This window comes from Nilaparvata lugens, chromosome 2 (genome assembly GCF_014356525.2).
Source record: "Nilaparvata lugens isolate BPH chromosome 2, ASM1435652v1, whole genome shotgun sequence".
Classification (NCBI taxonomy): Eukaryota; Metazoa; Arthropoda; class Insecta; order Hemiptera; family Delphacidae; genus Nilaparvata; species Nilaparvata lugens.
Window position 1 is genome coordinate 33,142,427 of NC_052505.1, and position 22,879 is coordinate 33,165,305.

A 22,879-nucleotide genomic window follows, 5' to 3' on the forward strand; every position below is an offset into this window, starting at 1 on the left:
GTGGTGCTGATATATCAGTTATAAAATAGTCAAGTTGGCTGTGACGGTATGTTCTGTGGTCCACTCTAGTGTGCTGCTCGAAGGTCACATGCAGGTTATAAGATCCAATTAAGTCATAGAGAATATCTTTTTCACAGCTATCTACAAGGTTGTCAATATTGAGGTCGCCACATAAGACAATTTGGTGATTAAAGTAAGAGTTTTTGACCATGCATAAAGTATTTTCAAAAATTTCCATGAATTGTAGGAAATTAGTTCGATAGGGTGGTCTGTATATATTTATTAGAATAAAACTGTGCTTACCGTTTTCTACAATTACACCACAACATTCAAATATTTCCTCGACACAAACTTCTTTCAATTTGGCTTGAATTAATTTACTAGAGTTATGTATTGAGTGTAAGATAGTAACTCCACCTCCGGTTTTGTTTTCTCTATGAAAATTAGCAGCAATAGTATAATTCTCAATTTTTACAGATTTGTATTTCAACTCATTTAGCCAAGTCTCAGCTAAACAAACAATGGCACATCCACTGTCATACAAAACAGATTCCAGTAATTCAATTTTACCCGTCAATGATCTTATATTTACAGACATGATTCTAGTATTTTCACTATTGTTGTTGTATTGTGTTTTGTTTTTAATGTTATTGCTTTTTCCTATTTCATGGTCATATCCAATTTGCGCAGGAAGTGATGGTTGCTATGAGATGCACTCAGTGAGGGCTCCAAAATTCTTCTCCCTTCCAGTTCGTATTTCCTTCCTACAAATGCCGGCCTTCAATATGTTAGTTCCCTCTTTATTGAGATGCACACCGTCCCAGTGTTTTTTACTGTTGCCTTTTCAGTTTATAAGTGTAGTCCAAGAAGTTAATTTTCAGCTGATTCGCCATGAAATGAAGCGCCATGTTTTTTTTGTTTCCTCAATCAGCAAGTTTTCTGCTGATCGCTGAGTTCGGATTTTTTTGTTGTTGTTTTGGCGATGCGCTATGGCGCAGCTAACTTGCTTTTTATGTTTCTGGTTGATGGTAATGTTTATTTCTAGACAAACATAAATCACCATACTGTACTGTCATCTTGCAATGAATTTCCTTTGGTTTGACACCTTCACTGCTTAAGAAACGAATGACTGATAGTTGTTTTAACGTGGTGAATATTGATAATGGGGCGGCCATATTGTAACTGAAGTCATTACTAGTTGTGTGTAGTGATGTAAAATTCCCGGGAATTTAAGATCGAGGAAATATTCCCCGGGAATTTAAAGGAAATATCATGAATTCCCGGGAATTTATGGGAACTTAAGGAAATTTATGATTTCTTTCATCAAAAATGACCGGAAAAGACGTTTTTTTACACAAGGTCTCAATTACCTGTTATACAACAGATTTATGTAAGAAATATAAGGATGAATAACTTAAAAATTGTAGTAAGTTCAAAGAAAACAGTAATTTGAAGTTTATAAACTGAAAGGAGAAATGAGCACTCAATTAATCATTCAATTGCACCACTATTATTATGCTACTTTCATGTCTTACAAGTTGAATAAGAATTTTTTACTTACGGTACTAATAAATGCCTGTAAATCAGGTAAACAAAGTCAACAAAGTATTGAGTGTAATTTAACTGTCATTGCATGACTTTATTCAATTTCTCCGCACAAAAATAATTGACCCCCTACATGAAGATTAAATTAGAATATAGATCCAAAAATTAAAAATTATATAATACAGCAAAATAGGCTAAACTAAAACAAGGAGCATACTCGAGTTTATTTCAATATTAAAAAGAGAATACTTCCACAGCTCACAACCTTTCAAGAGTCATTGAGGCTCACTTAACTTGTAATAAGATAATAGTCCAGGCAACGATGACGAATGCTCAAAAAGATATAGAGGGAAAAGTTTAGAACCCAATTTTTGACCTGGCAGTCCTTTCAAGGATAGTGAGGGGTTAAGCATATAAAAAGTCCTCACTCCTACCACACTCAACACTAAAACTACTATAAAAATTGATAGAAAGCATTAAAGCATAAAATGATGAAATAATACATTGAATTGAAGAGAATTGAATGCTCTACAACTCACTGTCTATTAAATACTCGTATAGTCCAGTCAATGAAAGATTATAGAAGGGAAGTTTTGGAAAACAATTTTTGACCCCGTAGCTCTTCTTTTAAGGATAGTAAGGGAGTAAAAGTCCTCACTCCTACCCCCTGTGTAAAAAATTACATTTTTTCGATGCATTGTTGTTGAGTAATAAGCCCTGAAAGTGCAAAAAGTTGGAAGAATAACTGTCATTTCAAAGATTTTACACTTATAAAAGTGAATATCTCAAAAACTAAAGATATAACAAAACTGTACTGTACAAAACTTGTAAGAAATATATCTAGCTTCATTTTTACTCAGTAAGCCATGTCGCTGAAATGCATTGTTTCCCAGTTACATGCGTGTCAGCCAGAAATGAGAAAATGCAACTGGTAAACTACCCTTATACCTTAACCTCAAGGAGTAGGGATGAGGACTTTTGATATGTTCACCTTCTAACTAGTTCAAACAAAGCTGCGAAGTCAAATATTGTGTTCCAAACATTCCCTGACAATTATTGATCTATTGTTGTTAAACTGAAGATTTCACACTCAACACTATAACGGCTGCAACAATCGTTGGGAGATGGATAAAATAATGAGATCATAGATGAAATTGAAGAGAATATAATGCTCTATAAGCCCATGATTAGCACGGATTATTTCAATGAATCGTTAAAAAGTTATAAGGCCAAAAAGATGAAAAAAAAACGGAGCCGGAAGAGTTTTTCTTCAAAATGTGATACCTTAGAGAGCTCATTCATACTTAGAAAACTATTAGAGATATGGAAAAATGTTGGAAATGAAACTTGTAGGATAATTTGTGAGCTTTAATATTATGATTGTGTTCGACAAAAATTTTCGAAAGGCGCATATTGTTTGAGATATATGCAAAAAACAAAATATGGCACTTTCAAACCACCCCCACCACCTTAGCACAGGGGGTAGGAGTGAGGACTTTTGATATGTTTACCCCCTTCCTACCCTTGAAGGAGCTACGGGGTCAAAAATTGTTCCAAAATTTTCCCTCTATAATCTTTCATTGACTGGACTATACGAGTATTTAAAAGACAGTGAGTGAGTGAGCAAAAATAGGGTCAAAGAATTATGATTTATTGATTATATCAATGTAAAATGTGGCTGAGCTTGATCAATATCAAATAAAATGATGATTTATTGATTATATTGATGTAAAATATGAGTGGGATTGATCAATTTCAATCATTTTTATAAATTCCCTCAAGTTCCCAAAATTTCTTGGCCTTGGAAATATTGCCAAATCATAAGTTCCTTCCCACTGGGAATATTCTCGATCCACATCACTAGTTGTGTGTAACAAGGACACTGATGCACCTGGTAGTCATTGGCCCATATGAATAAAACCAGAGCAAATGCTCATGAGCAAGAGCATGGAGCATAAGGTTTTGCTCATGAGCAAAAGGTAGAAGCAAAAGCATTTGCTCATTTTTATATGAATAAGCTTTACCTTATACTTTTACCTTATGCTCCTGAACTCTGGAGCAAATGCTCACGTATTTTAAAGATTTTCATCAGCTGATTTGCTTTTGTAGCCTTACTTTGTTTTTATAGCTCACGGAAGCGCTAAATATGCAAGTAGGGTGCACCGCTTGTGTTTGCGTCGTCTGCTCTGTTTTCTATTTATGAATAGAGTTTTAGGTTAGTTCAGTTTAGAATTTTGAAATAATAGCGTGAAAAAATGTCATCTCTATAATAATCTTTAGCATATTCTTATAATATCAATAGCCTTCTTTTAATCGTCTACACTCTCATCTTCTTAAATGCCTATTTCCTATTTTGTGATGGCTATCTTTATAACAGGTAGCTATCTTTTGTATTTATTCTTTTGTAAAAAAACTCAAAAGACAAAACCAAAGAGCTGTGGAAAACTGTGAATAGTGAAAGAAATAAGCAAGATGGAAGGCAGAACAGCATAAGGCTTCTTCTGGATGGTAAGCTGACAGCAGATCCACTTGAAATCAGCAATATCTTCAATAGCATCTTCACCTTACCTCAAGCATCAAACCACACAAATCAATCACAAACCAGTACCACATCTGAAACTGAGCCCGACAATAGTATACCAATTTTCTCAGCCTTCAAAAGTGTCACTCATCACGGAATGGATGAACTTCTTAATAATTTAAAGTCCAACAATTCGGCAGGCTTTGATGAAATCTCTGGGAAGATGCTGAAATTCTGCAAAGAAGAAGTCATAAAACCATTGACCCACATCATCAACACCTCATTGAGTCAATCTACTTTGCCTAGTAAGATGAAAATTTCCAAGGTGTATCCAGTCTTCAAGAAAGGAGACAAACTTAATCCAAACAACTACAGACCAATATCAAATTTGCCTGGAACTTCAAAGCTGACTGAGCGGGTGGTGTACAATCAGTTAATAGCACACCTGGAAAAAAATGAACTGATTTCATCATTTCAACATGGTTTTAGGAAGGGGCGTAGTACAAACACAGCAATAGCATATCTCTGCAGGGTGATTAATGAGATCTGGGAGGAAAAGAGGATTGCATCTGGCCTGTTCCTAGACTTGCAGAAGGCATTCGACAACTTAGACCAAGAAATCCTAATCACAAAACTGAAACAGCTAAACATTCAGGGCAAAGTAATAGAATGGATCCAAAATTATTTCACTGAAAGGTATCAGTATGTTGAAATCAGTTATCAGCAGCACACTGCCTTGACTAGTGCCAAATCATCTCTTTGCAAAATGTCCAAGGGTGTTCCTCAAGGGTCAATTCTAGGACCCTTGTTCTTTCTCATTTACATAAATGACATCCCAAATAATCTCAAGAAGGACCAAAAATGTGTACTATTTGCAGACGATACCACCATAATAATCCCATCAGACAGAGTATCCGAAAGCAACGATGTAAGCTCGACACTTGAAATGGCCACAAATATATGTAGGAAACTGAAACTATCAATCAATAAAGACAAGACAGTAAATATAAACTTCACTCCAAAGGGACAGATATTCAATATGGACAACAATGTAACCAATGAACCAACAAATACAAAGGATTGTACAAGATTTCTTGGTATCATGATGGACAAGCACCTGAACTGGAATGAACATATTGATATTCTGTGTAAGAAATTAGCTTCAGCCACATATGTACTTCGTAGAATAAGATGTACCACTGATGTCAGTACCACATTTATCGCGTATCATGCCCTATTTGCCTCACAGCTGCGATATGGCATTGTTGCCTGGGGAGCATCAGCGCAGGTGCACATGGACAGAGTTCTACGAAGTCAAAAAAAGCCTTACGAACCATCCTAAGAAGAGATGCACTGGAGCACTGTAGACCATTATTTGACGAAAACAAACTACTTACTGTGGTCTCTATCTACATATTTGAAACCATAACTCTTGCCATAGACTGAAGCCCGAATCTCAGAAATAGCCAACACACTCATAACACAAGAAGCAAGCTGTACATTGACCTTCCGCAACACAGGCTGAGCAAATTCAAGAACATACCTACCTATGCAGGCTCACATTTCTTCAACTATCTACCGGACAGCCTAAAGACTTTGAGGGATTCACGGACAACATTCCACAGAAAGCTGAAAAAATACCTCATTGCAAGACCGTACTATGCAGTGACCGAATTTATTGAGGAGCATACGTAACGTACCACCACCTTAGAGTATAGTGCAGGATACTCTATACACCTTGACGACTCTGACAGAGGAGACCAAATCCATTGACGATTCCCCGATCCCAGGACCGTGAGGAAGACATCAGAAGTAAGTAAGTAAGAAGTAGGGATAGTGATGATATATATATATTATGGTTGAATCTAAAAAGAGTTTTATAGTTCTCAACTATTGGTTGTGATCGTATCTGGTATAGTTTCCTCTACCTCATACGAATTAGTTGAGCCATTTTACCATGAGCAAAAGGTGATAAGCTGCTCTACGTTTATTCATAGAAAATAAAGCAAATGCTCCATATTTTAGAAGTATAAGAAAATGCTCAACTATATTCATATGGCCCATTGTGTGAGCTTCAACGAACATCCGTGCCAACTACCGGATCAATCCTACAACTTCTCCAAACTTTACAGGACTTTTAAGGTTTCTATTTGATTCACCCTCGTAGAAAAATAAATTTTCTACCATCTTGGTTTTCTTGATCTCAATTAGCTTCAACCGTGAAGTTGTGAAGAATCCTGTGAATTCTTTGAACATTTCATACAAATGTTTTGAGCTTTGAACCCATACAAGTGCATTCAGAAAAAAATGCCCAATAAGAATTAATAAATGAGAGTAATTATTTTTATCATCAAGTGACTTTGATTCAAGTCAAATGAGTTGAAATACTCTAAATATTAGCTTTGACTCGGCAAGCCATTTTTAAACTCCAGAGTCAGTCCAAGCAAATCAGATTCTAGAATTAATTCTAATTCCTGAGCTCGGAAACCGGCCCAAAAAGGGAATCTTGTTGAACATAACATAACCTAGCACTTATACGGTACTTATTATAATAGAACTAATATAAGGTATTTTAAGTAATTCAGTAATATTGAGTTGAATAAGTAAATAACTCGTCATTAATGAAATAAGATATACTGAATTAGAAATAATTGAATAAACTAAAATTACCTTTTACAAACTTGATTCATGGTTTTAGGCACTTAACTGTTTTATAGTAAGAACTTACCAAACCATAATCTTCTTCTTCTTCACACATAAAGTCGTCCTCAACATCCGACATTTTTCAGGTTTTTAATATCCTTACAACCGGTTTAAAATTCAATTTACAATTCGAATAAACAAAACTAAATTGCTTCTTTGGACTTAGTTTCCAATTCGACCGTGCGCCTATTCTATTTTTCTTTGATAATGTCCACTTAGAACACAAGATCCTAGAGAGACCATGAAATATAGAGCATCGCCATTCAGACTGCTTTTCAGTGCAAAAATTCTGAATCAATTTTATTCTATAAGTCATATTTGCTCGAGTAGAGAGTAGCCGTTTTCTAGTTGTTCGTTATAATTTGGATTTCTTTGTCAAAGCAAGAGGGACTTTAACCTTCCAAATCTAAACTATAATGAGGTCCGTGTAAAGCTGCGTACACATATACGCGCCTCCAACCCGCACCGAGCACGCTCCGCCCTCGTACCGCCCTCGTTCCTCCATCGAACCACAGTCGCTCCGCCTACGCACCCATCATGAACGTTACGGAAGATGTTGAGCTGCATACACATATTCGCGCTTCCAACCAGCACCGAGCACGCTCCTCCCTCGTACCACCATCGAACCACAGTCGCACCGCCCACGCACCCATCATGAACGTTATGGAAGATGTTAGATCTTCTTGCGTTCCCCAGTCGAACCATTGTTGCTCCCCGGTCGATCATCAATCACTCTGCTGGAGTGACGTTCGGTTGCGGAGCAGAGCGAAAGTCTGTATGCACCTCAAGAATAAAACATTATAAATATCGATGTCGCTATTATTTGACAAAACAGATCCAGCAAAATTCTAGCTTCACAACTTTGCCAAATTGTTTTTCAGCAATGTAGAAATATAATTTATTGTTGAAACATTAGAGCTATTCTTTTCTAGTTCCGCGACATCGAGATCATTCTCAACAATGTAGAAATATGATTAATAAACAAAATATTAATTTAATCTCAAATACAAAATTTATTATCAAATCGTTGAAAAATATTTTTTCCTGACAAGTATAATACTAGTGACTCCTTGGCTCGCTCATGAACTCTGTTGTATTCATCTCTGAAATCCACAACTTGTAATTATACAGAGTTGGTGGGAATTATTGTGGAAAGAGCTAAATACATTCTGGATTGACTGTGTCGTGTCTGGAAGTGGACCCGACTTGCTCCTTGTCATAGTATAGACATACGTTATGTCAGAAATAAAACACTTATTTGCGTTTTTCACTTGGTCAAACATAAAACATTCGTGCCCTGAAGCTCCTGACGACGAGACTCCTCACCTCATTAGGTAGATCCTCAGCGCTAGCACCAGAAAACAATATTTTTTCTTGCTCAGCCTGCAGAATGGAAGATCTAATTTGACTTTTCCTTTTAAGAGTGTTTATCAGCTCTTCTTGTCAGTAAGTGATGGTTATCTCTTGCATACAACAAGGAGAGCAAGATTTATTGGTTGAAAACAGTGAACATTTTAAACCTGATGAAGATGGGTTGTCAATGGTCCAGGTAGCCTGCTGAGTCCAATATTCTGAGTAGGAGTAGTACCTCTTCACAGCTAGGTGCATGTCCCCACAGCTGGAGTCCGTAATTAATATGGCTATGGAACTTAGCAAAGTATACATCCATCAATTGCTTCCGGGGGATCAATGGTCTCAGTCATCTGAGAATAATGATATCACTCTGGAGAGTTTCAAACAGATATTGCCAATTTGGCCACTTCAGCTGAGACTGGTATCTAAGATGAATCCCAACAGCTTCACTTCTGTGAGGCTACTGAGCTGGCTCCGTCCAAGATTGCATGTAGTTTCCTGTGATTTTTTTCATTCAGCATTAGCTCATTGTTGGTAAACCACTGCTTGGCTTCTTCAAGAATATCTGCTGCTACCATTTTCGATCTGGTGCTCTGTCCCTTGAATAGATGGTGGTGTCATCAGCAAACATGTGGATGTTGCCCAGAGATCCCAGGTCATTTGGTCAGAACAGGAGTGGGCCTATCACTGAACCCTGAGGCACTCAATTGTTCCTGCAGCGAACCTGAGTTTGCTCCATCAAGGGTAAGTATTCGCTTTCAAAAAGGTAAGGTCCAAAGGTGGTGAGAACTGGACCACATACTACATAAGGGGTCAGTTTGTTGAGCAGTATAACTTGTGTTACACACTCAAATATCAGAATATTCTTCTTAAAATGTATAATGAATTATTTTGTTACAAATAAGTTGTTTGTATTAGATTCTATTTTGAAATGTGCCACCCAAAATCGCATCAAAGTGGCCACTCCATAAGGAATATGGGTGTCTTGTCCTGTTTCTATAGACTTTTCCAGTCTGGGACCTGTATTATTCTTGATTGCAATCAATGACCTTGATATTGAGGGTAGGGCACTGAAGTTTGCTGATGATACCACATTGATTTCTTCTGGCCCAGGTACAGCAGGGGGCTGATTTGCTACTTGATGCTGCTGGAGGGTGGTTGGAAAAAATAAATTGCTACTGAATGTGGAAAAAGACACATAGATTGGTCTGTACACTGAGTCGCAGTCAGGCCATTAGTGCTTACAATGTGTCTCTCCTTGGATTCACGATTGATCCAAAGCTTACCTGGGAGGCAACTTATATTGAGGGCAACTGTAAGAGGTTGTCACGAGTCATGAATTTGCTTAGGAAGCTGACGCAGTTGGTGAGCAGGCCCTACTTGCTGGTGGTGTACCATGCGCTTTTCATAGCATCCTGAGCTATGGACTGCTGCCATGGGATCTTGCTTCTGTATGTGAAGATGTCTTCAAGCTGCAAAAGAGGGCCATCTGCATTATCACCTTTAGTGGATTTCTGGATCATTGTCGACCTCTTTTCCAATCCACAGGTGTAATGACCATCTACAGTCATTACATTTACTTGTGTGCTGTGTATGTGCGAGCAAATCTTGAAAAGTTTAACACGAGGAGTGACTCCCATGGTCACGACACTAGAAGTCGAGGTCTCATAGATGTGCCATACCGTCACTTGTCAAAGACCCGTAATGCATTTCCTGCATCTTCAATAGGCTGCCAAAGGATTTGAAGATGTTGAACATGACAGCATTCAACCTGAGACTCAAGTGTTGGTTAGGAGAAATCTGTTTATTCCATTCAGGAATATTTTCCTCAAAGACCTTGATATCTTTAAGGTCTTTGATTTTCTTAACGACTTGGTAGGCCTTGTTTGACGTGTACTACCATCTTGATAGTTACAAATGTGATAAATGTGTAAAGTTATATATTTTAAACTCTTGACGCAACCCATCCGACATTGCTGGTATTGGTGAAGGGGAAGGTAATTGAGGTACAGTAATTATCAAGACTTCAATACTTTAGTGAGGTCCACGTTATAATGGCAGTGTTTGATTAGCAATGGTATTGCTATCCTTGTCTATCATTCAACAAAACTGATAGCGCTATCTCTTTCTCGCTTTGCTCTGTTGCCAGATCGTCTTTCAACAATGTGGAATTAATAATTAATTAACAAAATATTTCATCATAATTATGAAAATTCATTGTGAGATAATTGAAAAATTATAATTTCTTGCTTGATAAAATATAATTGATTACTTTAAACGAGAATGAACAGTTAATATTTCATCAATAAATCTGAATCAGCTACCATCTATAAAAGGCATTGACAAGACAGAGGTTCGGCAACGTTGTTCTGCTATAGTGAGGTCCACGTTATAATGGCAGTATTTGATCAACTTTGGTTTTGCTATCCTTGTCTATCATTCGACAACGCCGGTGGTACTATCCTTTTCTTGGTCTGCAGTGATTTTATTTGTTATGCATTTTATTTTTAATTGTATCTAATCAAAGATATATATTTATGACACTATTCATTGTATACACTGTACAAATTTATGAATAAAGAAATTATGATATGATATGATATGCCAATTATGTTTTTGACAGTATAGAAATATAATTAATTAATGAAGAGAATCGGCATCGCTATTCTTCTATCCTTATTTTCTGCCATAATAACGTGGACCTCACTGTATCTTTCTTCACTGCCATTATAACGTAGACCTGACTATAGTTCAACGTTAGCGACGTGGAATAGGCTTTTTAGAAAGTGTTGCATTTAGACTGTACCTGTCGTTTCAAGTTTATTTACAATTATTTCATCCAGAAACAATTATAATTTAAAACTAAATGGAATAAAAATCTGATAGAGGTTTTTATCCATATTTTCAAATGAAATATCAGTCAAATTTCTTATATTTTTGTAATGATTGTTGAGAAGACAACAATGGAAATAGTCTCAATTTTTGAAATTATCGTTTATATTGTGCTCGGGATAACTATGGATATGAACTGTATGTACTGTATGCTATTTTTCAACCAACTATATAATTTTGTTAATAATTATTCCTTAATTATCCATAGTTATCATTAAAAGATTCATATTTCGTATCCATAATTTATTCAGTCTCCAACGCCTTTCTGCTGTGGCAGAAATGTACTTGAAGCTTCTAAAGAACGTGTCTTTAACATTAACTTCTAGAATTATTACAAGAATGAGACCACTGATATAAGCAGTTTAATATTTTAAACGAATCCAGTACCGGTATGCCGAATCGGCGGTGATCTTGGTTGTTTTTTCAATGTTATCTTTTTAAATTCACTTTTGAATATTGTATTTAATTTGCAATAAAAATAGTTATTCTTCAAAGGCATTTAGTTGAACATTTTAAACAGTTAATTATTTATTTCGTGAAAATTCATTAGATCGGGTAGTGAATTAGTTATTCATTTTACCAGCTAAATAGGCATCTTAGTTTGAAGGTTACTGTTGATTGTTAGGCCTACAGTATCTTGATGTTGAACTTTTTCTAAATCTGAAGTATATAATTATATCTTTTAAAATTTATCTCTCATTGTATTGATACAATGTAATACCAACATAACTCGTCATATTGGTCTTGTATGTCTACATGGAGGGAGCAGCTCACAAGCATATTGAAAAGTGCTTAGAAAAATTAAAGGTGGCATTCCAATCTTAGCAATCACTGCCGACTGTACAATCACATTGTAAGGGGACAGTTTCCGGTGCATGCAACTTGGCAACCCCGAATGTGGTGTCCAACTTCCAGACTTCTCCAAGAGCAGGCTGTTCTGCTTGCATCTGAAACTTTCCACTTCACTATTTGATTGTTGTTTTTGGCAGTTACTGTGAAGATCAGATCATAACATCACCTTCAAAATAACACAGTAAATCAACTGGAAGATGGATTATTATCCAGTAGGCTTAATAAAGAACTGGAGAAATATTTCAAATTTGAAAGCCAGCAATGAGCTGTGGATTAATTTCAGCCTTAAGCCAAAGGCTAACCCATTTACATTATTGCAATTCGGTTCTCTAAATTAAGCAAAACTCACTCTTTAAAATGTGTATAGATTTTATTCAATTTACTAGAATTTCAGAATAATATTATGGAAGTACATTCGAGATTGGCTGTTTCATAGCCAAATGCTATTATTTCTTTAGTAACTTCAAAAATTACTTGGCAAAGCACTAAGTAACTTGTTAAATGTGGATTATAATCTTATTGGAGACTTATTTCTACAAAACTGTATTCTACACATTGATTATTCTTTTTGTAATTCAAGTTACTCTTCTATTAATTTATTTTCTTGAAACATAATTTCAGTGAAACTGATGTGATGTATAAATATTGTAAGATGAGGATCCCCCTACTTTGTCCAACCTGAATGTTTATGAAATCTCTATATTTGACATTTAACAAAAGTGTTATGATTTATATATGGAGCTTAAACTGATTCAAATGATTAATGTAGGCTATAAAGTGTATAATAAAATAATTTTTCTGAATCACGTTTTTAGTACGACATCCATTTACATCCCATTTTCAAGTGGCCAGGTAGGCATATATATTAATATGGTACTATACAAAGTTTATTCATGTACAGTATGGATAGCATTGGATTATTCATGGACAGCATTTATTCATGTACAAGGATAGTAATACCAATGTTAATCAAATACTGTATTGCCTTTTAACGCTACTATAATTGCCACTATAGTAACAAGAAGCGAAACAGTTGACACCAATAGTGTGATTGTGAATGGAGGCTTCAATTATTTGATGAACTAATTTCACATTAAATAAAATTACTAAGAAATTGTCAATAACCACAGATTTTATTGATAGTTAGAAAGACCGGTTTCGGTTGTTACACCATTGTCAATCTCTGATAAACAGAGTTTATTCGGATTAGAGTTTTTTTAAAGAGTTTTTGATAGAGTTTATCAGAGATTGACAATGGTGTAAGAACCAAAACCGGTCTTTCTATTATCAAAATCTGTGGTTTCTAACAATTTCTTGGTCTTTTTATTTAATTTAAATAATTACCACAATATCTACTTCTAACTACACAAAAAGTAAAACTAATTTCACCATCCTTGATATATTTTGAGTATTGAAACCTCACAAACATGTAGTATATAGTTCTATCAAAAAACTAATAATTTAATCCAAAATCTATTAAATTCCATTTTTGGCTGTACCTACTTAGTTTGAAAAAAACACTTGTCAATTTCAGCATACTGTGGTAGTACTACATACTACTATGGTAGTACTACCATAGAAAAACAATAGGATTTTTCTGGTGCAACTTATTCCACTTGAATTGTGTACAAAAGTCTAAGAGATTCGAATGTATGTGAAAAATTTAAGATCTTGTTCCATTATCAATTTTCTGGAGTTTCTTACTCAAGGCATAGACTAACTAAACTAATAGGTTAGATCTGTGCCAATCTGGTAACGGTACAGGGTTGGAAAAGGATAGAGCTATCTGCTTTCTCTAATGACAGACAAGGATAGCAACCCAATGTTAATCAGTTGCTGACAAGAACCCGAAAGCTCAACGCACATATGTGGTGCGCCGCGCCTCCCAAATTAAAAATCAAGCGCGCTCGCCTCCGTTAATGCTAAGTTGATTTGAGAAGAGCGGTGCGGCGCACCTCATGTTTGCTTTGAGCTTTACTATTGGCTAGGAGCATTTAATGATCTGCAATCTGTCGGATAATCATCTGAATTTAATTCGTCAATTAGGGCAAAATTTGAAATGTAAATCATAGTGGTGAAGTATATAAAAGCCTAATAATATTTGTCTACAAATTTATTGTGAAGTTGTTTTGTGTCCAATGATTGTAGAATAAACTTTAGTATGATAAATTTGAACAAAATAATTTTAATACGCACTTCCATAACTTCAAATTCAAGTTATGCAATACATTTGAAAGTTAGACTCCCTAATATTTCGATCTCTAATCAGATTATTTACATAATAATGAAAGCTGTGATAAGAGAGATGAAATGTCATGAATGATAGAAACTCTAATAATTCAGATGTGATAAATTGACGAATCGTCATCTGGTTATAATTATGTAAACAGTTTATACTTGGGCTCACTCTAATGTCAGCATTAGTTGAATTAACAGAATTGATGTTATTGATAAGGAATGCTGACAGTTTGATGTGAATCTATATAACGGTTATGCATTCTATCTCCGATTTCATTGAAAGCTACAATCTATTCATCAAACCAATTATTTTTTGGGAATAAGGAATTTATAGAAGAAAGACCTTACCAACATTACTGTTATTTTTATTTTACAATACAATAAAAACATATTATTTTAAACTATCCTTTGTAATTTGTCCTAATTAAATTGGAAACAATTCCGTCATGAGCGCTCCCCGACGTTTTTGAAATCACCTCCACCTTTTTGCTCGCATCAAATAGAAGCGCAGTCTTCTCACTCTCTAGGGTGCCCCGACCACATGAAAACGGCATCGTTCCATAAGTAGGTTCAGTCAGCTGGTCACCTGCGCAAGGGTTAACAGAAAATTGAAAACATTTACCAAAATCAATTGAGGATAATGTTATGCATCCAATCTAGTCTGCTGCACCTAGACCTAGGCCTAACGTTGATGTTGGGCATGGCATTTCACTAGAGATGACTATTGTAGAAGAGTACTTTCATTTTTTTCCACTAGAATATTTAAATCAAAAACTCCAAAAATCCTATCATATTATTTTTATTATTGAGATCATCAAAGCTCTTGTTGATTGTATAATGATGTCGTTTATTTCCTTTTAAAAAATGCATCATGTTTTATAAGACAAAATATGAATACTATTTTACAGAAGACGAAAGATGATCTCATATCTGAACAACACTGTGAATATATTATTTTGAATTAATAGTAAGAGTGAGTGAAGAATCATAGTAGTAAAAGTGAGAGAATCATAGTTTTATATACATTATCGTCTCTCATTGCTAACATATTAATAGAGATGTTCTTGAAAGTAAATTGTGTCAACCCCCCGACCCCATACGTCATTTTAGAATCAATAAAATTGAGGGTTACAAGTGAACCTCCACTTTAAACAAATCAATACCGCAATCAGCATTACACTGCAGATCATGGATAGCAACAATATCGCAGTCAATTTACATAAGATACGTTCCATCACATTTATTTTACCTAGTTATTCTAATTCTCCACCAGAATCTGCATTATTAGGATTCTTCGCATACCCTCACGATATATCTCTTCGTTTTACTCGTATACAAAATTAATAAGATTTTGAATATTTCATCCCTTCTAATAGTTGACGTTACCCCACATTAGTGTAAAACTTTCAAATAGGTATTATAAAATATTTGCTATACTATGATTGTGTATACTATAATTTATCACCTTATTCTATTGTGTTTTAAAATACAAATAGCCGATTGCACAGACGTTAATTACTGTGTTATCTTCGATTAAAATGATATCATTAAATCTGTGCTTACACCAAAGCTATTAACAAAATTTTAATAACTTAATCCTTATAGATTATATTTAGATTGAACATAACTTATCATCGACATGATGAACATATGTGTGTCAAGTTCCGTTCAATCTAATAGAATCTATAAGGATTAAGTTATTTTAACATTTTATTAATAACTTTGGTGTAAACGCAGCTTTAGTCTACTTTCATCCTGAGATCAAATAATGTAATTGCGGACTGAGCTATGTAGCTGTCAGTGCCTTTGGTGTTCAGACTCATTATCGTTACAGCATAATTGACTATTTTTCCAGTAGCAAAATAAATGTTCATATTATAGAATAATGAAAAACAATATAATATACAGTATCATATCGTCAACCAATTACACATGCACTAGTCTAAAGATCATGTAAGGATTACAAAGAAAAATTACACATTAAATTTTTCCTACAGTTACCATTGAATATGAAAAGTGAATAATTGGAGGTTAAAATGTGCTAAAATGCATCACAAGTTTGTGTAATTTTGTAAATCATAAATTTAGTTAATCCTAGAATCACTTATTCAATTAAAAATTCATAATCAATAATTTATTTTTCAATTCAATTAATTTGATAATTTAATATAATATTTTAAATTAATTCTAATTTCTGAATGATTTATTAACCAATTAATTGATTAAAATAATTATTCATTGAAATAATAAATAATATGTTTATAATGTATATGTAATTGAATATATTTAGAAACTATAATATGAGTACTGATAATTAATTAATTGACACCTTACAGTTGTAGTGTCTGGTTTGTCATTAGGGAACTTTGGACTATGTACGGCGAGGTGGAACTTCCCTTTGGTCTCCCCACCATTGAAAGCCATACGCTAATAATAATAGGCCTAATCAATTAATATTTCTACAATTTTTTATTATGTTTTATATTAATCATTTATTATTAATTAATTTTAAATACTTATTTTTTTCCAAAATTACATAGATATTCTTCATTGACGTTGAAAATTCTCAGCAAAATAAAAGGATGGAGTCGAATCCCCAACCACATCAACCTTCTCAATCTTTCATTATACCAGTCCAGTACGCTGAGCCACCGAGGATTCTCTGCTGATGGAATACTTGATTGGAATTTCGTTTAATAATATTTTTTATTAATGGAGACAACAGGCTGAAACTCACTTTGCCTCCTTCACAAAATACAATATTTTCAACACATTATACAATTGAAATAAAAGAAGATAACAAATCTGGTGTGGCGCACTCACACAACTTTCCTTGTCGTTATGAAAATTGATCACCTTACGCTAGTGTTCCCGCGCATCTCAAGTTTACTATTCAAAGATCTGAGCCAGCTATGGCTATGTGACAGGACAATAACGCTGTAGACACACGAGGTCTGCTATCTCTTCATAGTGAATGATTGACCGAGAAAAGTGAGGTCCAAGATTCAAGTCGACGGTTTGGCATTTCTCTTAATGTTTAAATGTTTATATGTTGCGCATTTACGGCGAAACGCGGTAATAGATTTTCATGAAATTTGACAGGTATGTTCCTCTTTTGATTGCGCGTCGACGTATATACAAGGTTTTTGGAAATTTTGCATTTCAAGGATAATATAAAAGGAAAAAGGAGCCTCCTTCATACGCCAATATTAGAGTAAAAATCAGACTATAGAATATTATTCATCATAAATCAGCTGACAAGTGATTACATAGATGTGTGGAGAAGCCAGTCTCTTGCTGTATTTTCATAAGGTCTATAGTTTCAATCAGGTATTTGTGGATGAGAATACTGCGTGAGGTCTACTGTTCACAGAACTACTAGTTTAATAGAATCAATAGTTCTATTAATAGTTGCCAACAGTTTGCAATTGAATAATCACATTTTCTCAAATTTCAAGCTTATTTTAAATTTTAGGTGAAAATGTTACTGAACATTAATTGTAGAGATTTTCATGCTCAATCTTTTCCACTCAAAATTTTTCGTTTAAATTATATGTGAGACCTGACAATTGGAAATCTAAAATCAAACTTTGCATAGATGGGGCGGAGCTCCTGAAATTTTCACAGATATGGGACTTGTGGCAGTTGATATAGCTTATCAATGACAATTTTAGGTATGAATTTGATCAAAATCGTTGGAGCCATTTTCGATGAAATCGCGAAAAACCCTGTTTTTGACAACATTTTCGTCATTTTAGCCGCCATCTTGAATTGCATTTGATCGAAATTGTTCGTGTCGGATCCTTATAGTGTAAGGACCTTAAGTTCCAAATTTCAAGTCATTTCGTTAATTGGGAGATGAGATATCGTGTACACAGACACACATACACTCATACATACATACACACACACACACAAATTTCAAGTCATTTCGTTGATTGGGAGATGAGATAATGTGTACACAGACACACATACACTCATACATACATCCACACACACACACACACACACACACACAAATTTCAAGTCATTTCGTACACACGTACATACATACACACAGACCAATACCCAAAAACCACTTTTTTGGACCTTGAAACGTTTAGAAATTGGGGTACCTTAATTTTTTTCGGAAAGCAATACTTTCCTTACCTATGGTAATAGGGCAAGGAAAGTAAAAAGTGAAATAAATATAGCCTACAATTAATATAAAAGAATATAAATAATCACTGAAGTAATCGTAAACAACAATTTATTATAATAATAGTCATTAAAATAGAATCAATAATAATAGATGAAAAAAGAAGAAAGAATGTCTGTGTAGAACCAAAGATGAAAGGAAATAATGATTAATTAAATAATAGGTAATAGAAAATAATATAAAATTTAATTATATTAACACCAATCACAAAAAGACAGATCACATGCTACCCAATCAAATTATATGATATTTTACGGAATTTTGAGGGGTGAACCAGAAGACGTCTAAGTGCTCCAAACAATGATAGATTCTCTGAACTCTATTTAGGCCCAAATTCACCTAAAACAAAAACTAGGTTTGAGCGCCAGTTGGTTCTAAGTCATATGATTTTTAATCGGTTTTGTGATATTATTTTTTGTTCATTTAGAATCAACTGGCGCTCAAACCAAGTTTTAGTTTTGGTGATTTTGGTCCTTAGAGGAGAATTGTAATGACTTACAGTTTTAGAGCTTGCTATATGAAATGAAAAAACAGAACGGCGAGCAATGGTATTAACATATATGTTAATTTTTGATAGCAAATAGGGTGAATCAATTTTATTATTTAGTAAATTGTATAGGACAATGAGTGATTTGACATCACGTCCTACTTTCAAAGAAGTACAGTAATATCAAACTCATTTCTAAGTGAATTGGAAGGATAATCAAAGGTACAAAAGACATGTTTTCTGTAATAAATGCATCTTAAAAATTTGCTGTAAACGTTCCAGTAGGTAAATCTGTTCATTTTAATATGGATTCCAAATTTCGCAGGCTTCTCACAATATTGACTTATATAGACGTATATATTGATGGGGGTTCTAAGCATTGAAATGATTACTACAGTCAGTGTGGCCAACTTAATTTCGGTTTTTGCGCACTGATTCTTTATATGAACTACATACTATTTTGTGTTGTCATGTAGCAAATCTGGAGTACGCGACTAGCACTTTACGCACTAGTGCGGAAAAGTGATTTTTTTTGCGTTCTGTTATCAGTATAGGAATAGTCTCTTTTCAAGGTAACTGTAGAAAAAAATAATTACACTACGTATAACAGCAGCCTCAATATAGGCTACTCAGCTATGAGTGAAGTTTATTCTTTATTTTTACTATATTGGTTATTTAATTAATTTGAAAATTACTTCGTGTTTCATGGAAAAAGGTAGTTGACTCCAAAATTTGCCCTAACTGCAATCTCTACATGAAAAATATATAGTCTAGAAACTTTTGGACTGCTGAGAGTGCTGTATCAAAATTCGTTGGCTAGTGACGATTGACAATTCTTCGTTCTAGAATAGAATAGTTTTATTGATCAACAAATATACATATAGTTATAACATATACATGGATCGTGTCAGGTAGGCTACAACTTGAAGCTGTGTGTTTTGAGAATTTTGTTTTGAGTGTAACTGAAAATCTATTTGAAATTGAAAGATCCACTTGTTCTCATGTTGAAAATCACATAATTAGACAGATTACAAATTAGACTTACAAACGCAGACAATTGTAAGAAATTTTATTCATTTTATATAAAAATTATTTCTAAGCTTAAGCCTCTTGAAACAAACAAATTGATTCATTCTATAACAATGAATGCAAAGTGAAAAAATACAAAATAATCTTAAAGCTACAGAAAATTGATAATATTACTGAAAATATAAACATTACCGTAGCGAAAACAAAATTAATAACCCAAATGTTGAAATAATAATAATAAATGGAGAACACTATTAATAATTCTTATGGAGAAATAGTCTATTAAAAACAAAAACTGATTGAAATCTCTATTTTTTCAACTCGTTATTCATAGATAGAGAGCTGTGAAATATTCAATTTTATTTGCTAAAAAAATATTGGATTTTGATTTTTCCTGTCAGATGGCTGGATTAGGCAGAAATCGCTGAAAATTAGGAAAGGAACAGAAAATTATAAGTTTTTGAGGTACTCTGTACTTAGCGTAAGTACGGTATATTATATAAAATAATCATTAATTACAAACCATGAAAAGTAGACCAAATCTCTTAAGCTCTCATTTTTATGCGTTATGTATGTAATTGAGGATTATTTTTTTAAGGTTGCGTATGTCTATTATAGACTTATTATACATCTTTCTCTAAAAAATTAAATTTTCTACAAGTTCTGTAGAAAAATTTTCTGTGTTTATTATAGCTTTAACATTGTAAATCTTCTTCAAACCTTGAATGAACTTGTGTTCGGGATAAGTTTAGCGTATTTCGTCACATATCTAGAAAATTACTGTGGCTACAGGTCTGGAAACGGTTTTATTCAATTTGTCAGTTAATTTTACATAAAGTAGGCCTACGTTAAATTGTACATCTCAATTAACAGTCAACAAATACCTGTAGGGCTTTGTTTCAACAGGGGAACTGAAATTCAGACGAAATCTTCCACTCTGTATAACTTGGTAACCAAGCATTCTCAGACCTATGTTAATTAGATTTTTTTTTCTTTTGATGTGAAGAATCACGCCCTGACTTATGGGCACCTTTTTTCAGAACACTCTGTTAGGCCTGTCACTAATGTTTTGTTTGAATTAATCAGACATAACAGATTCGACTGACAGGCAGTCATCTAACTGTAACACCTGAACTGCAAAAGCACACAAACTGCGGTACCGTAATATACACCTGCTTTGGAAGTGACTGGCACTTGCAGGAAAACGTTCCAGATCTTATCTGTACAGTCACAAATATTCAGCTATCATAAAGTTAGTGGCTGGCCTAAGAAATGTGATCAATTTGTGGAAAGGTAAAGTATAATCAACCCTGGTTGTCGTTGAACCCAACAGTCTGGGACTAGGCCACTCAGGAATGCGGCCGAATTTGTCGCAGCGTAAGGTTAGGTTAGGAATATTTTACTTGCGAAAATTGGTTCAAAACTGAAAATACTGAACATAATTGGTTCTGTTCTTATTGTTCCAAAAATGACCCAATGAATATTAAATTATTGATAAATTATATTATTGACCGCTGACGAAGATCGTCGGGCAATATAGCTAGTACCGACCTGTAACGGTGACCATGATAGTCTGTAACGGTAACTGACAAGGATCAATAAACAATACTATAGTGAGGTCCACGTTATAATGGCAGTGTGTGATTTGCAATGGTGTTGCTATCCTTGTTTATCATTCAACAATGCAGATAGCGCAATCTCTTTAGCGCATTGCAATGTTGCCACAATTTAGAAATTCAACTAATTGACAAAATATTTGATATCAATCATGAAAATTTATTATGAAATCTTTAAAAAATATATTTTCTTGACAAATAAAATATGATTAACCATTTTCAACAATAATGAACAGTTAAATGAACAGATTCATCAGATATGCTAGTACTCCAAGAAGTGAGATGGCGAGGACAAGGCAGAATTGATAAGAGGAACTTCTCTCTCTTATATAGTGGCCATGAGCAAAGGTCTGGAGCATTTGGAACAGGATTCATTTTGTCAAAGAAGTTGAGGAGAGCCCTGATAGAATTTGAAGCACTTAATGAAAGAATTTGCAGAGTGCGCCTCAGAGGTAAATTTAGAAATGTATCATTTCTATCTATACATGCACCCACAAACGAAAAAGATATAGCAATCAAGGAAGACTTCTATGAACAGTTGGAATCAGCAGGTGCTGGGATATGTAAATACGATCAATTGATCATTATGGGTGACTTCAATGCACAGGTTGGGAAGGAAAGTTATCTTGAGCAAGTGGCTGGAAAACATACCTTACATGAGAAAACTAATGAGAATGGATTTCTACTCAGCCAGTTCGCAATGAGAAACAAGATGCAGATAAGAAGCACTCAATTCCCACACAAAAAAATCCATCTCGGCACTTGGAGATCACCAGACTCGATAACAGTGAATCAAATTGACCATGTACTTGTGGATTCTCGGAATACTTCATCAATTATTGATGTAAGGAGTTGTAGAGGTCCTAATTGTGACTCAGATCACTTCATTGTCAAAGCAGTGGTTAGGCAGAGACTGTCAATGATGAAAATACATAAAGTCACAAGTAAGAGATGGGATGTCGAAAAACTTAAAAATCAACAGAATCGAAATGACTACATTAGACTTGTTCAGATTAAAACCAGAGACATGTTAGGCTCAGATGGGGTTGAAGAAGTATGGTCCAAACTAACCACTAGCTTGAAAGAAGCAGCAGATGAAGCGATCGGTGAAAAGAGATGGGTGAGAAACGAGAAATGGTTCGACGATGAGTGCAGAGAAGTAATAAGAGAGAAGAATGAGGCAAGAGCTCGGATGATTCAAAGGGAGACTAGACGCAACTGTGAGGAATACAAGCAGAAACGCGCGATAGCCAATAAAACATGTAAAAGAAAGAAAAGAGAGGCAATGAAGAATCAATTGGGAGAAATAGAGTGCTTGTACAGACAAAATGAAACACAGAAGTTTTACAGTGCTATGAAGAAAATTAATAGAGAATATAGGCACAAAATTAGCTCCTGCAAAGACAAAAGAGGAAAAGTTATAAGTGAAGAGGACAATGTAATGG

At 34.5% G+C, this 22,879-nt stretch overlaps 1 protein-coding gene and 1 long non-coding RNA gene across 2 annotated transcripts in view; both read right to left on the reverse strand.

The window, feature by feature from the left end:
• Window positions 1-7,012, reverse strand: part of LOC111057231 (COP9 signalosome complex subunit 2) — a 38,093-nt gene extending 31,081 nt beyond the window's left edge. The window contains exon 1 of the mRNA XM_039421056.1: window positions 6,795-7,012. Coding sequence (XP_039276990.1) covers window positions 6,795-6,848 — 54 coding nt within the window. The 5' untranslated portion in view covers window positions 6,849-7,012. The remainder of the gene's footprint in view (window positions 1-6,794) is intronic.
• A 4,413-nt stretch (window positions 7,013-11,425) lies between these two features.
• Window positions 11,426-21,342, reverse strand: LOC120349854. The gene is made up of 2 exons (XR_005570469.1): window positions 20,703-21,342; window positions 11,426-14,690 (listed from the first exon to the last, which is right to left on the reverse strand). It is a non-coding gene; the product is annotated as an uncharacterized LOC120349854 (long non-coding RNA).
• Between the last annotated feature and the right edge of the window lie 1,537 nt (window positions 21,343-22,879).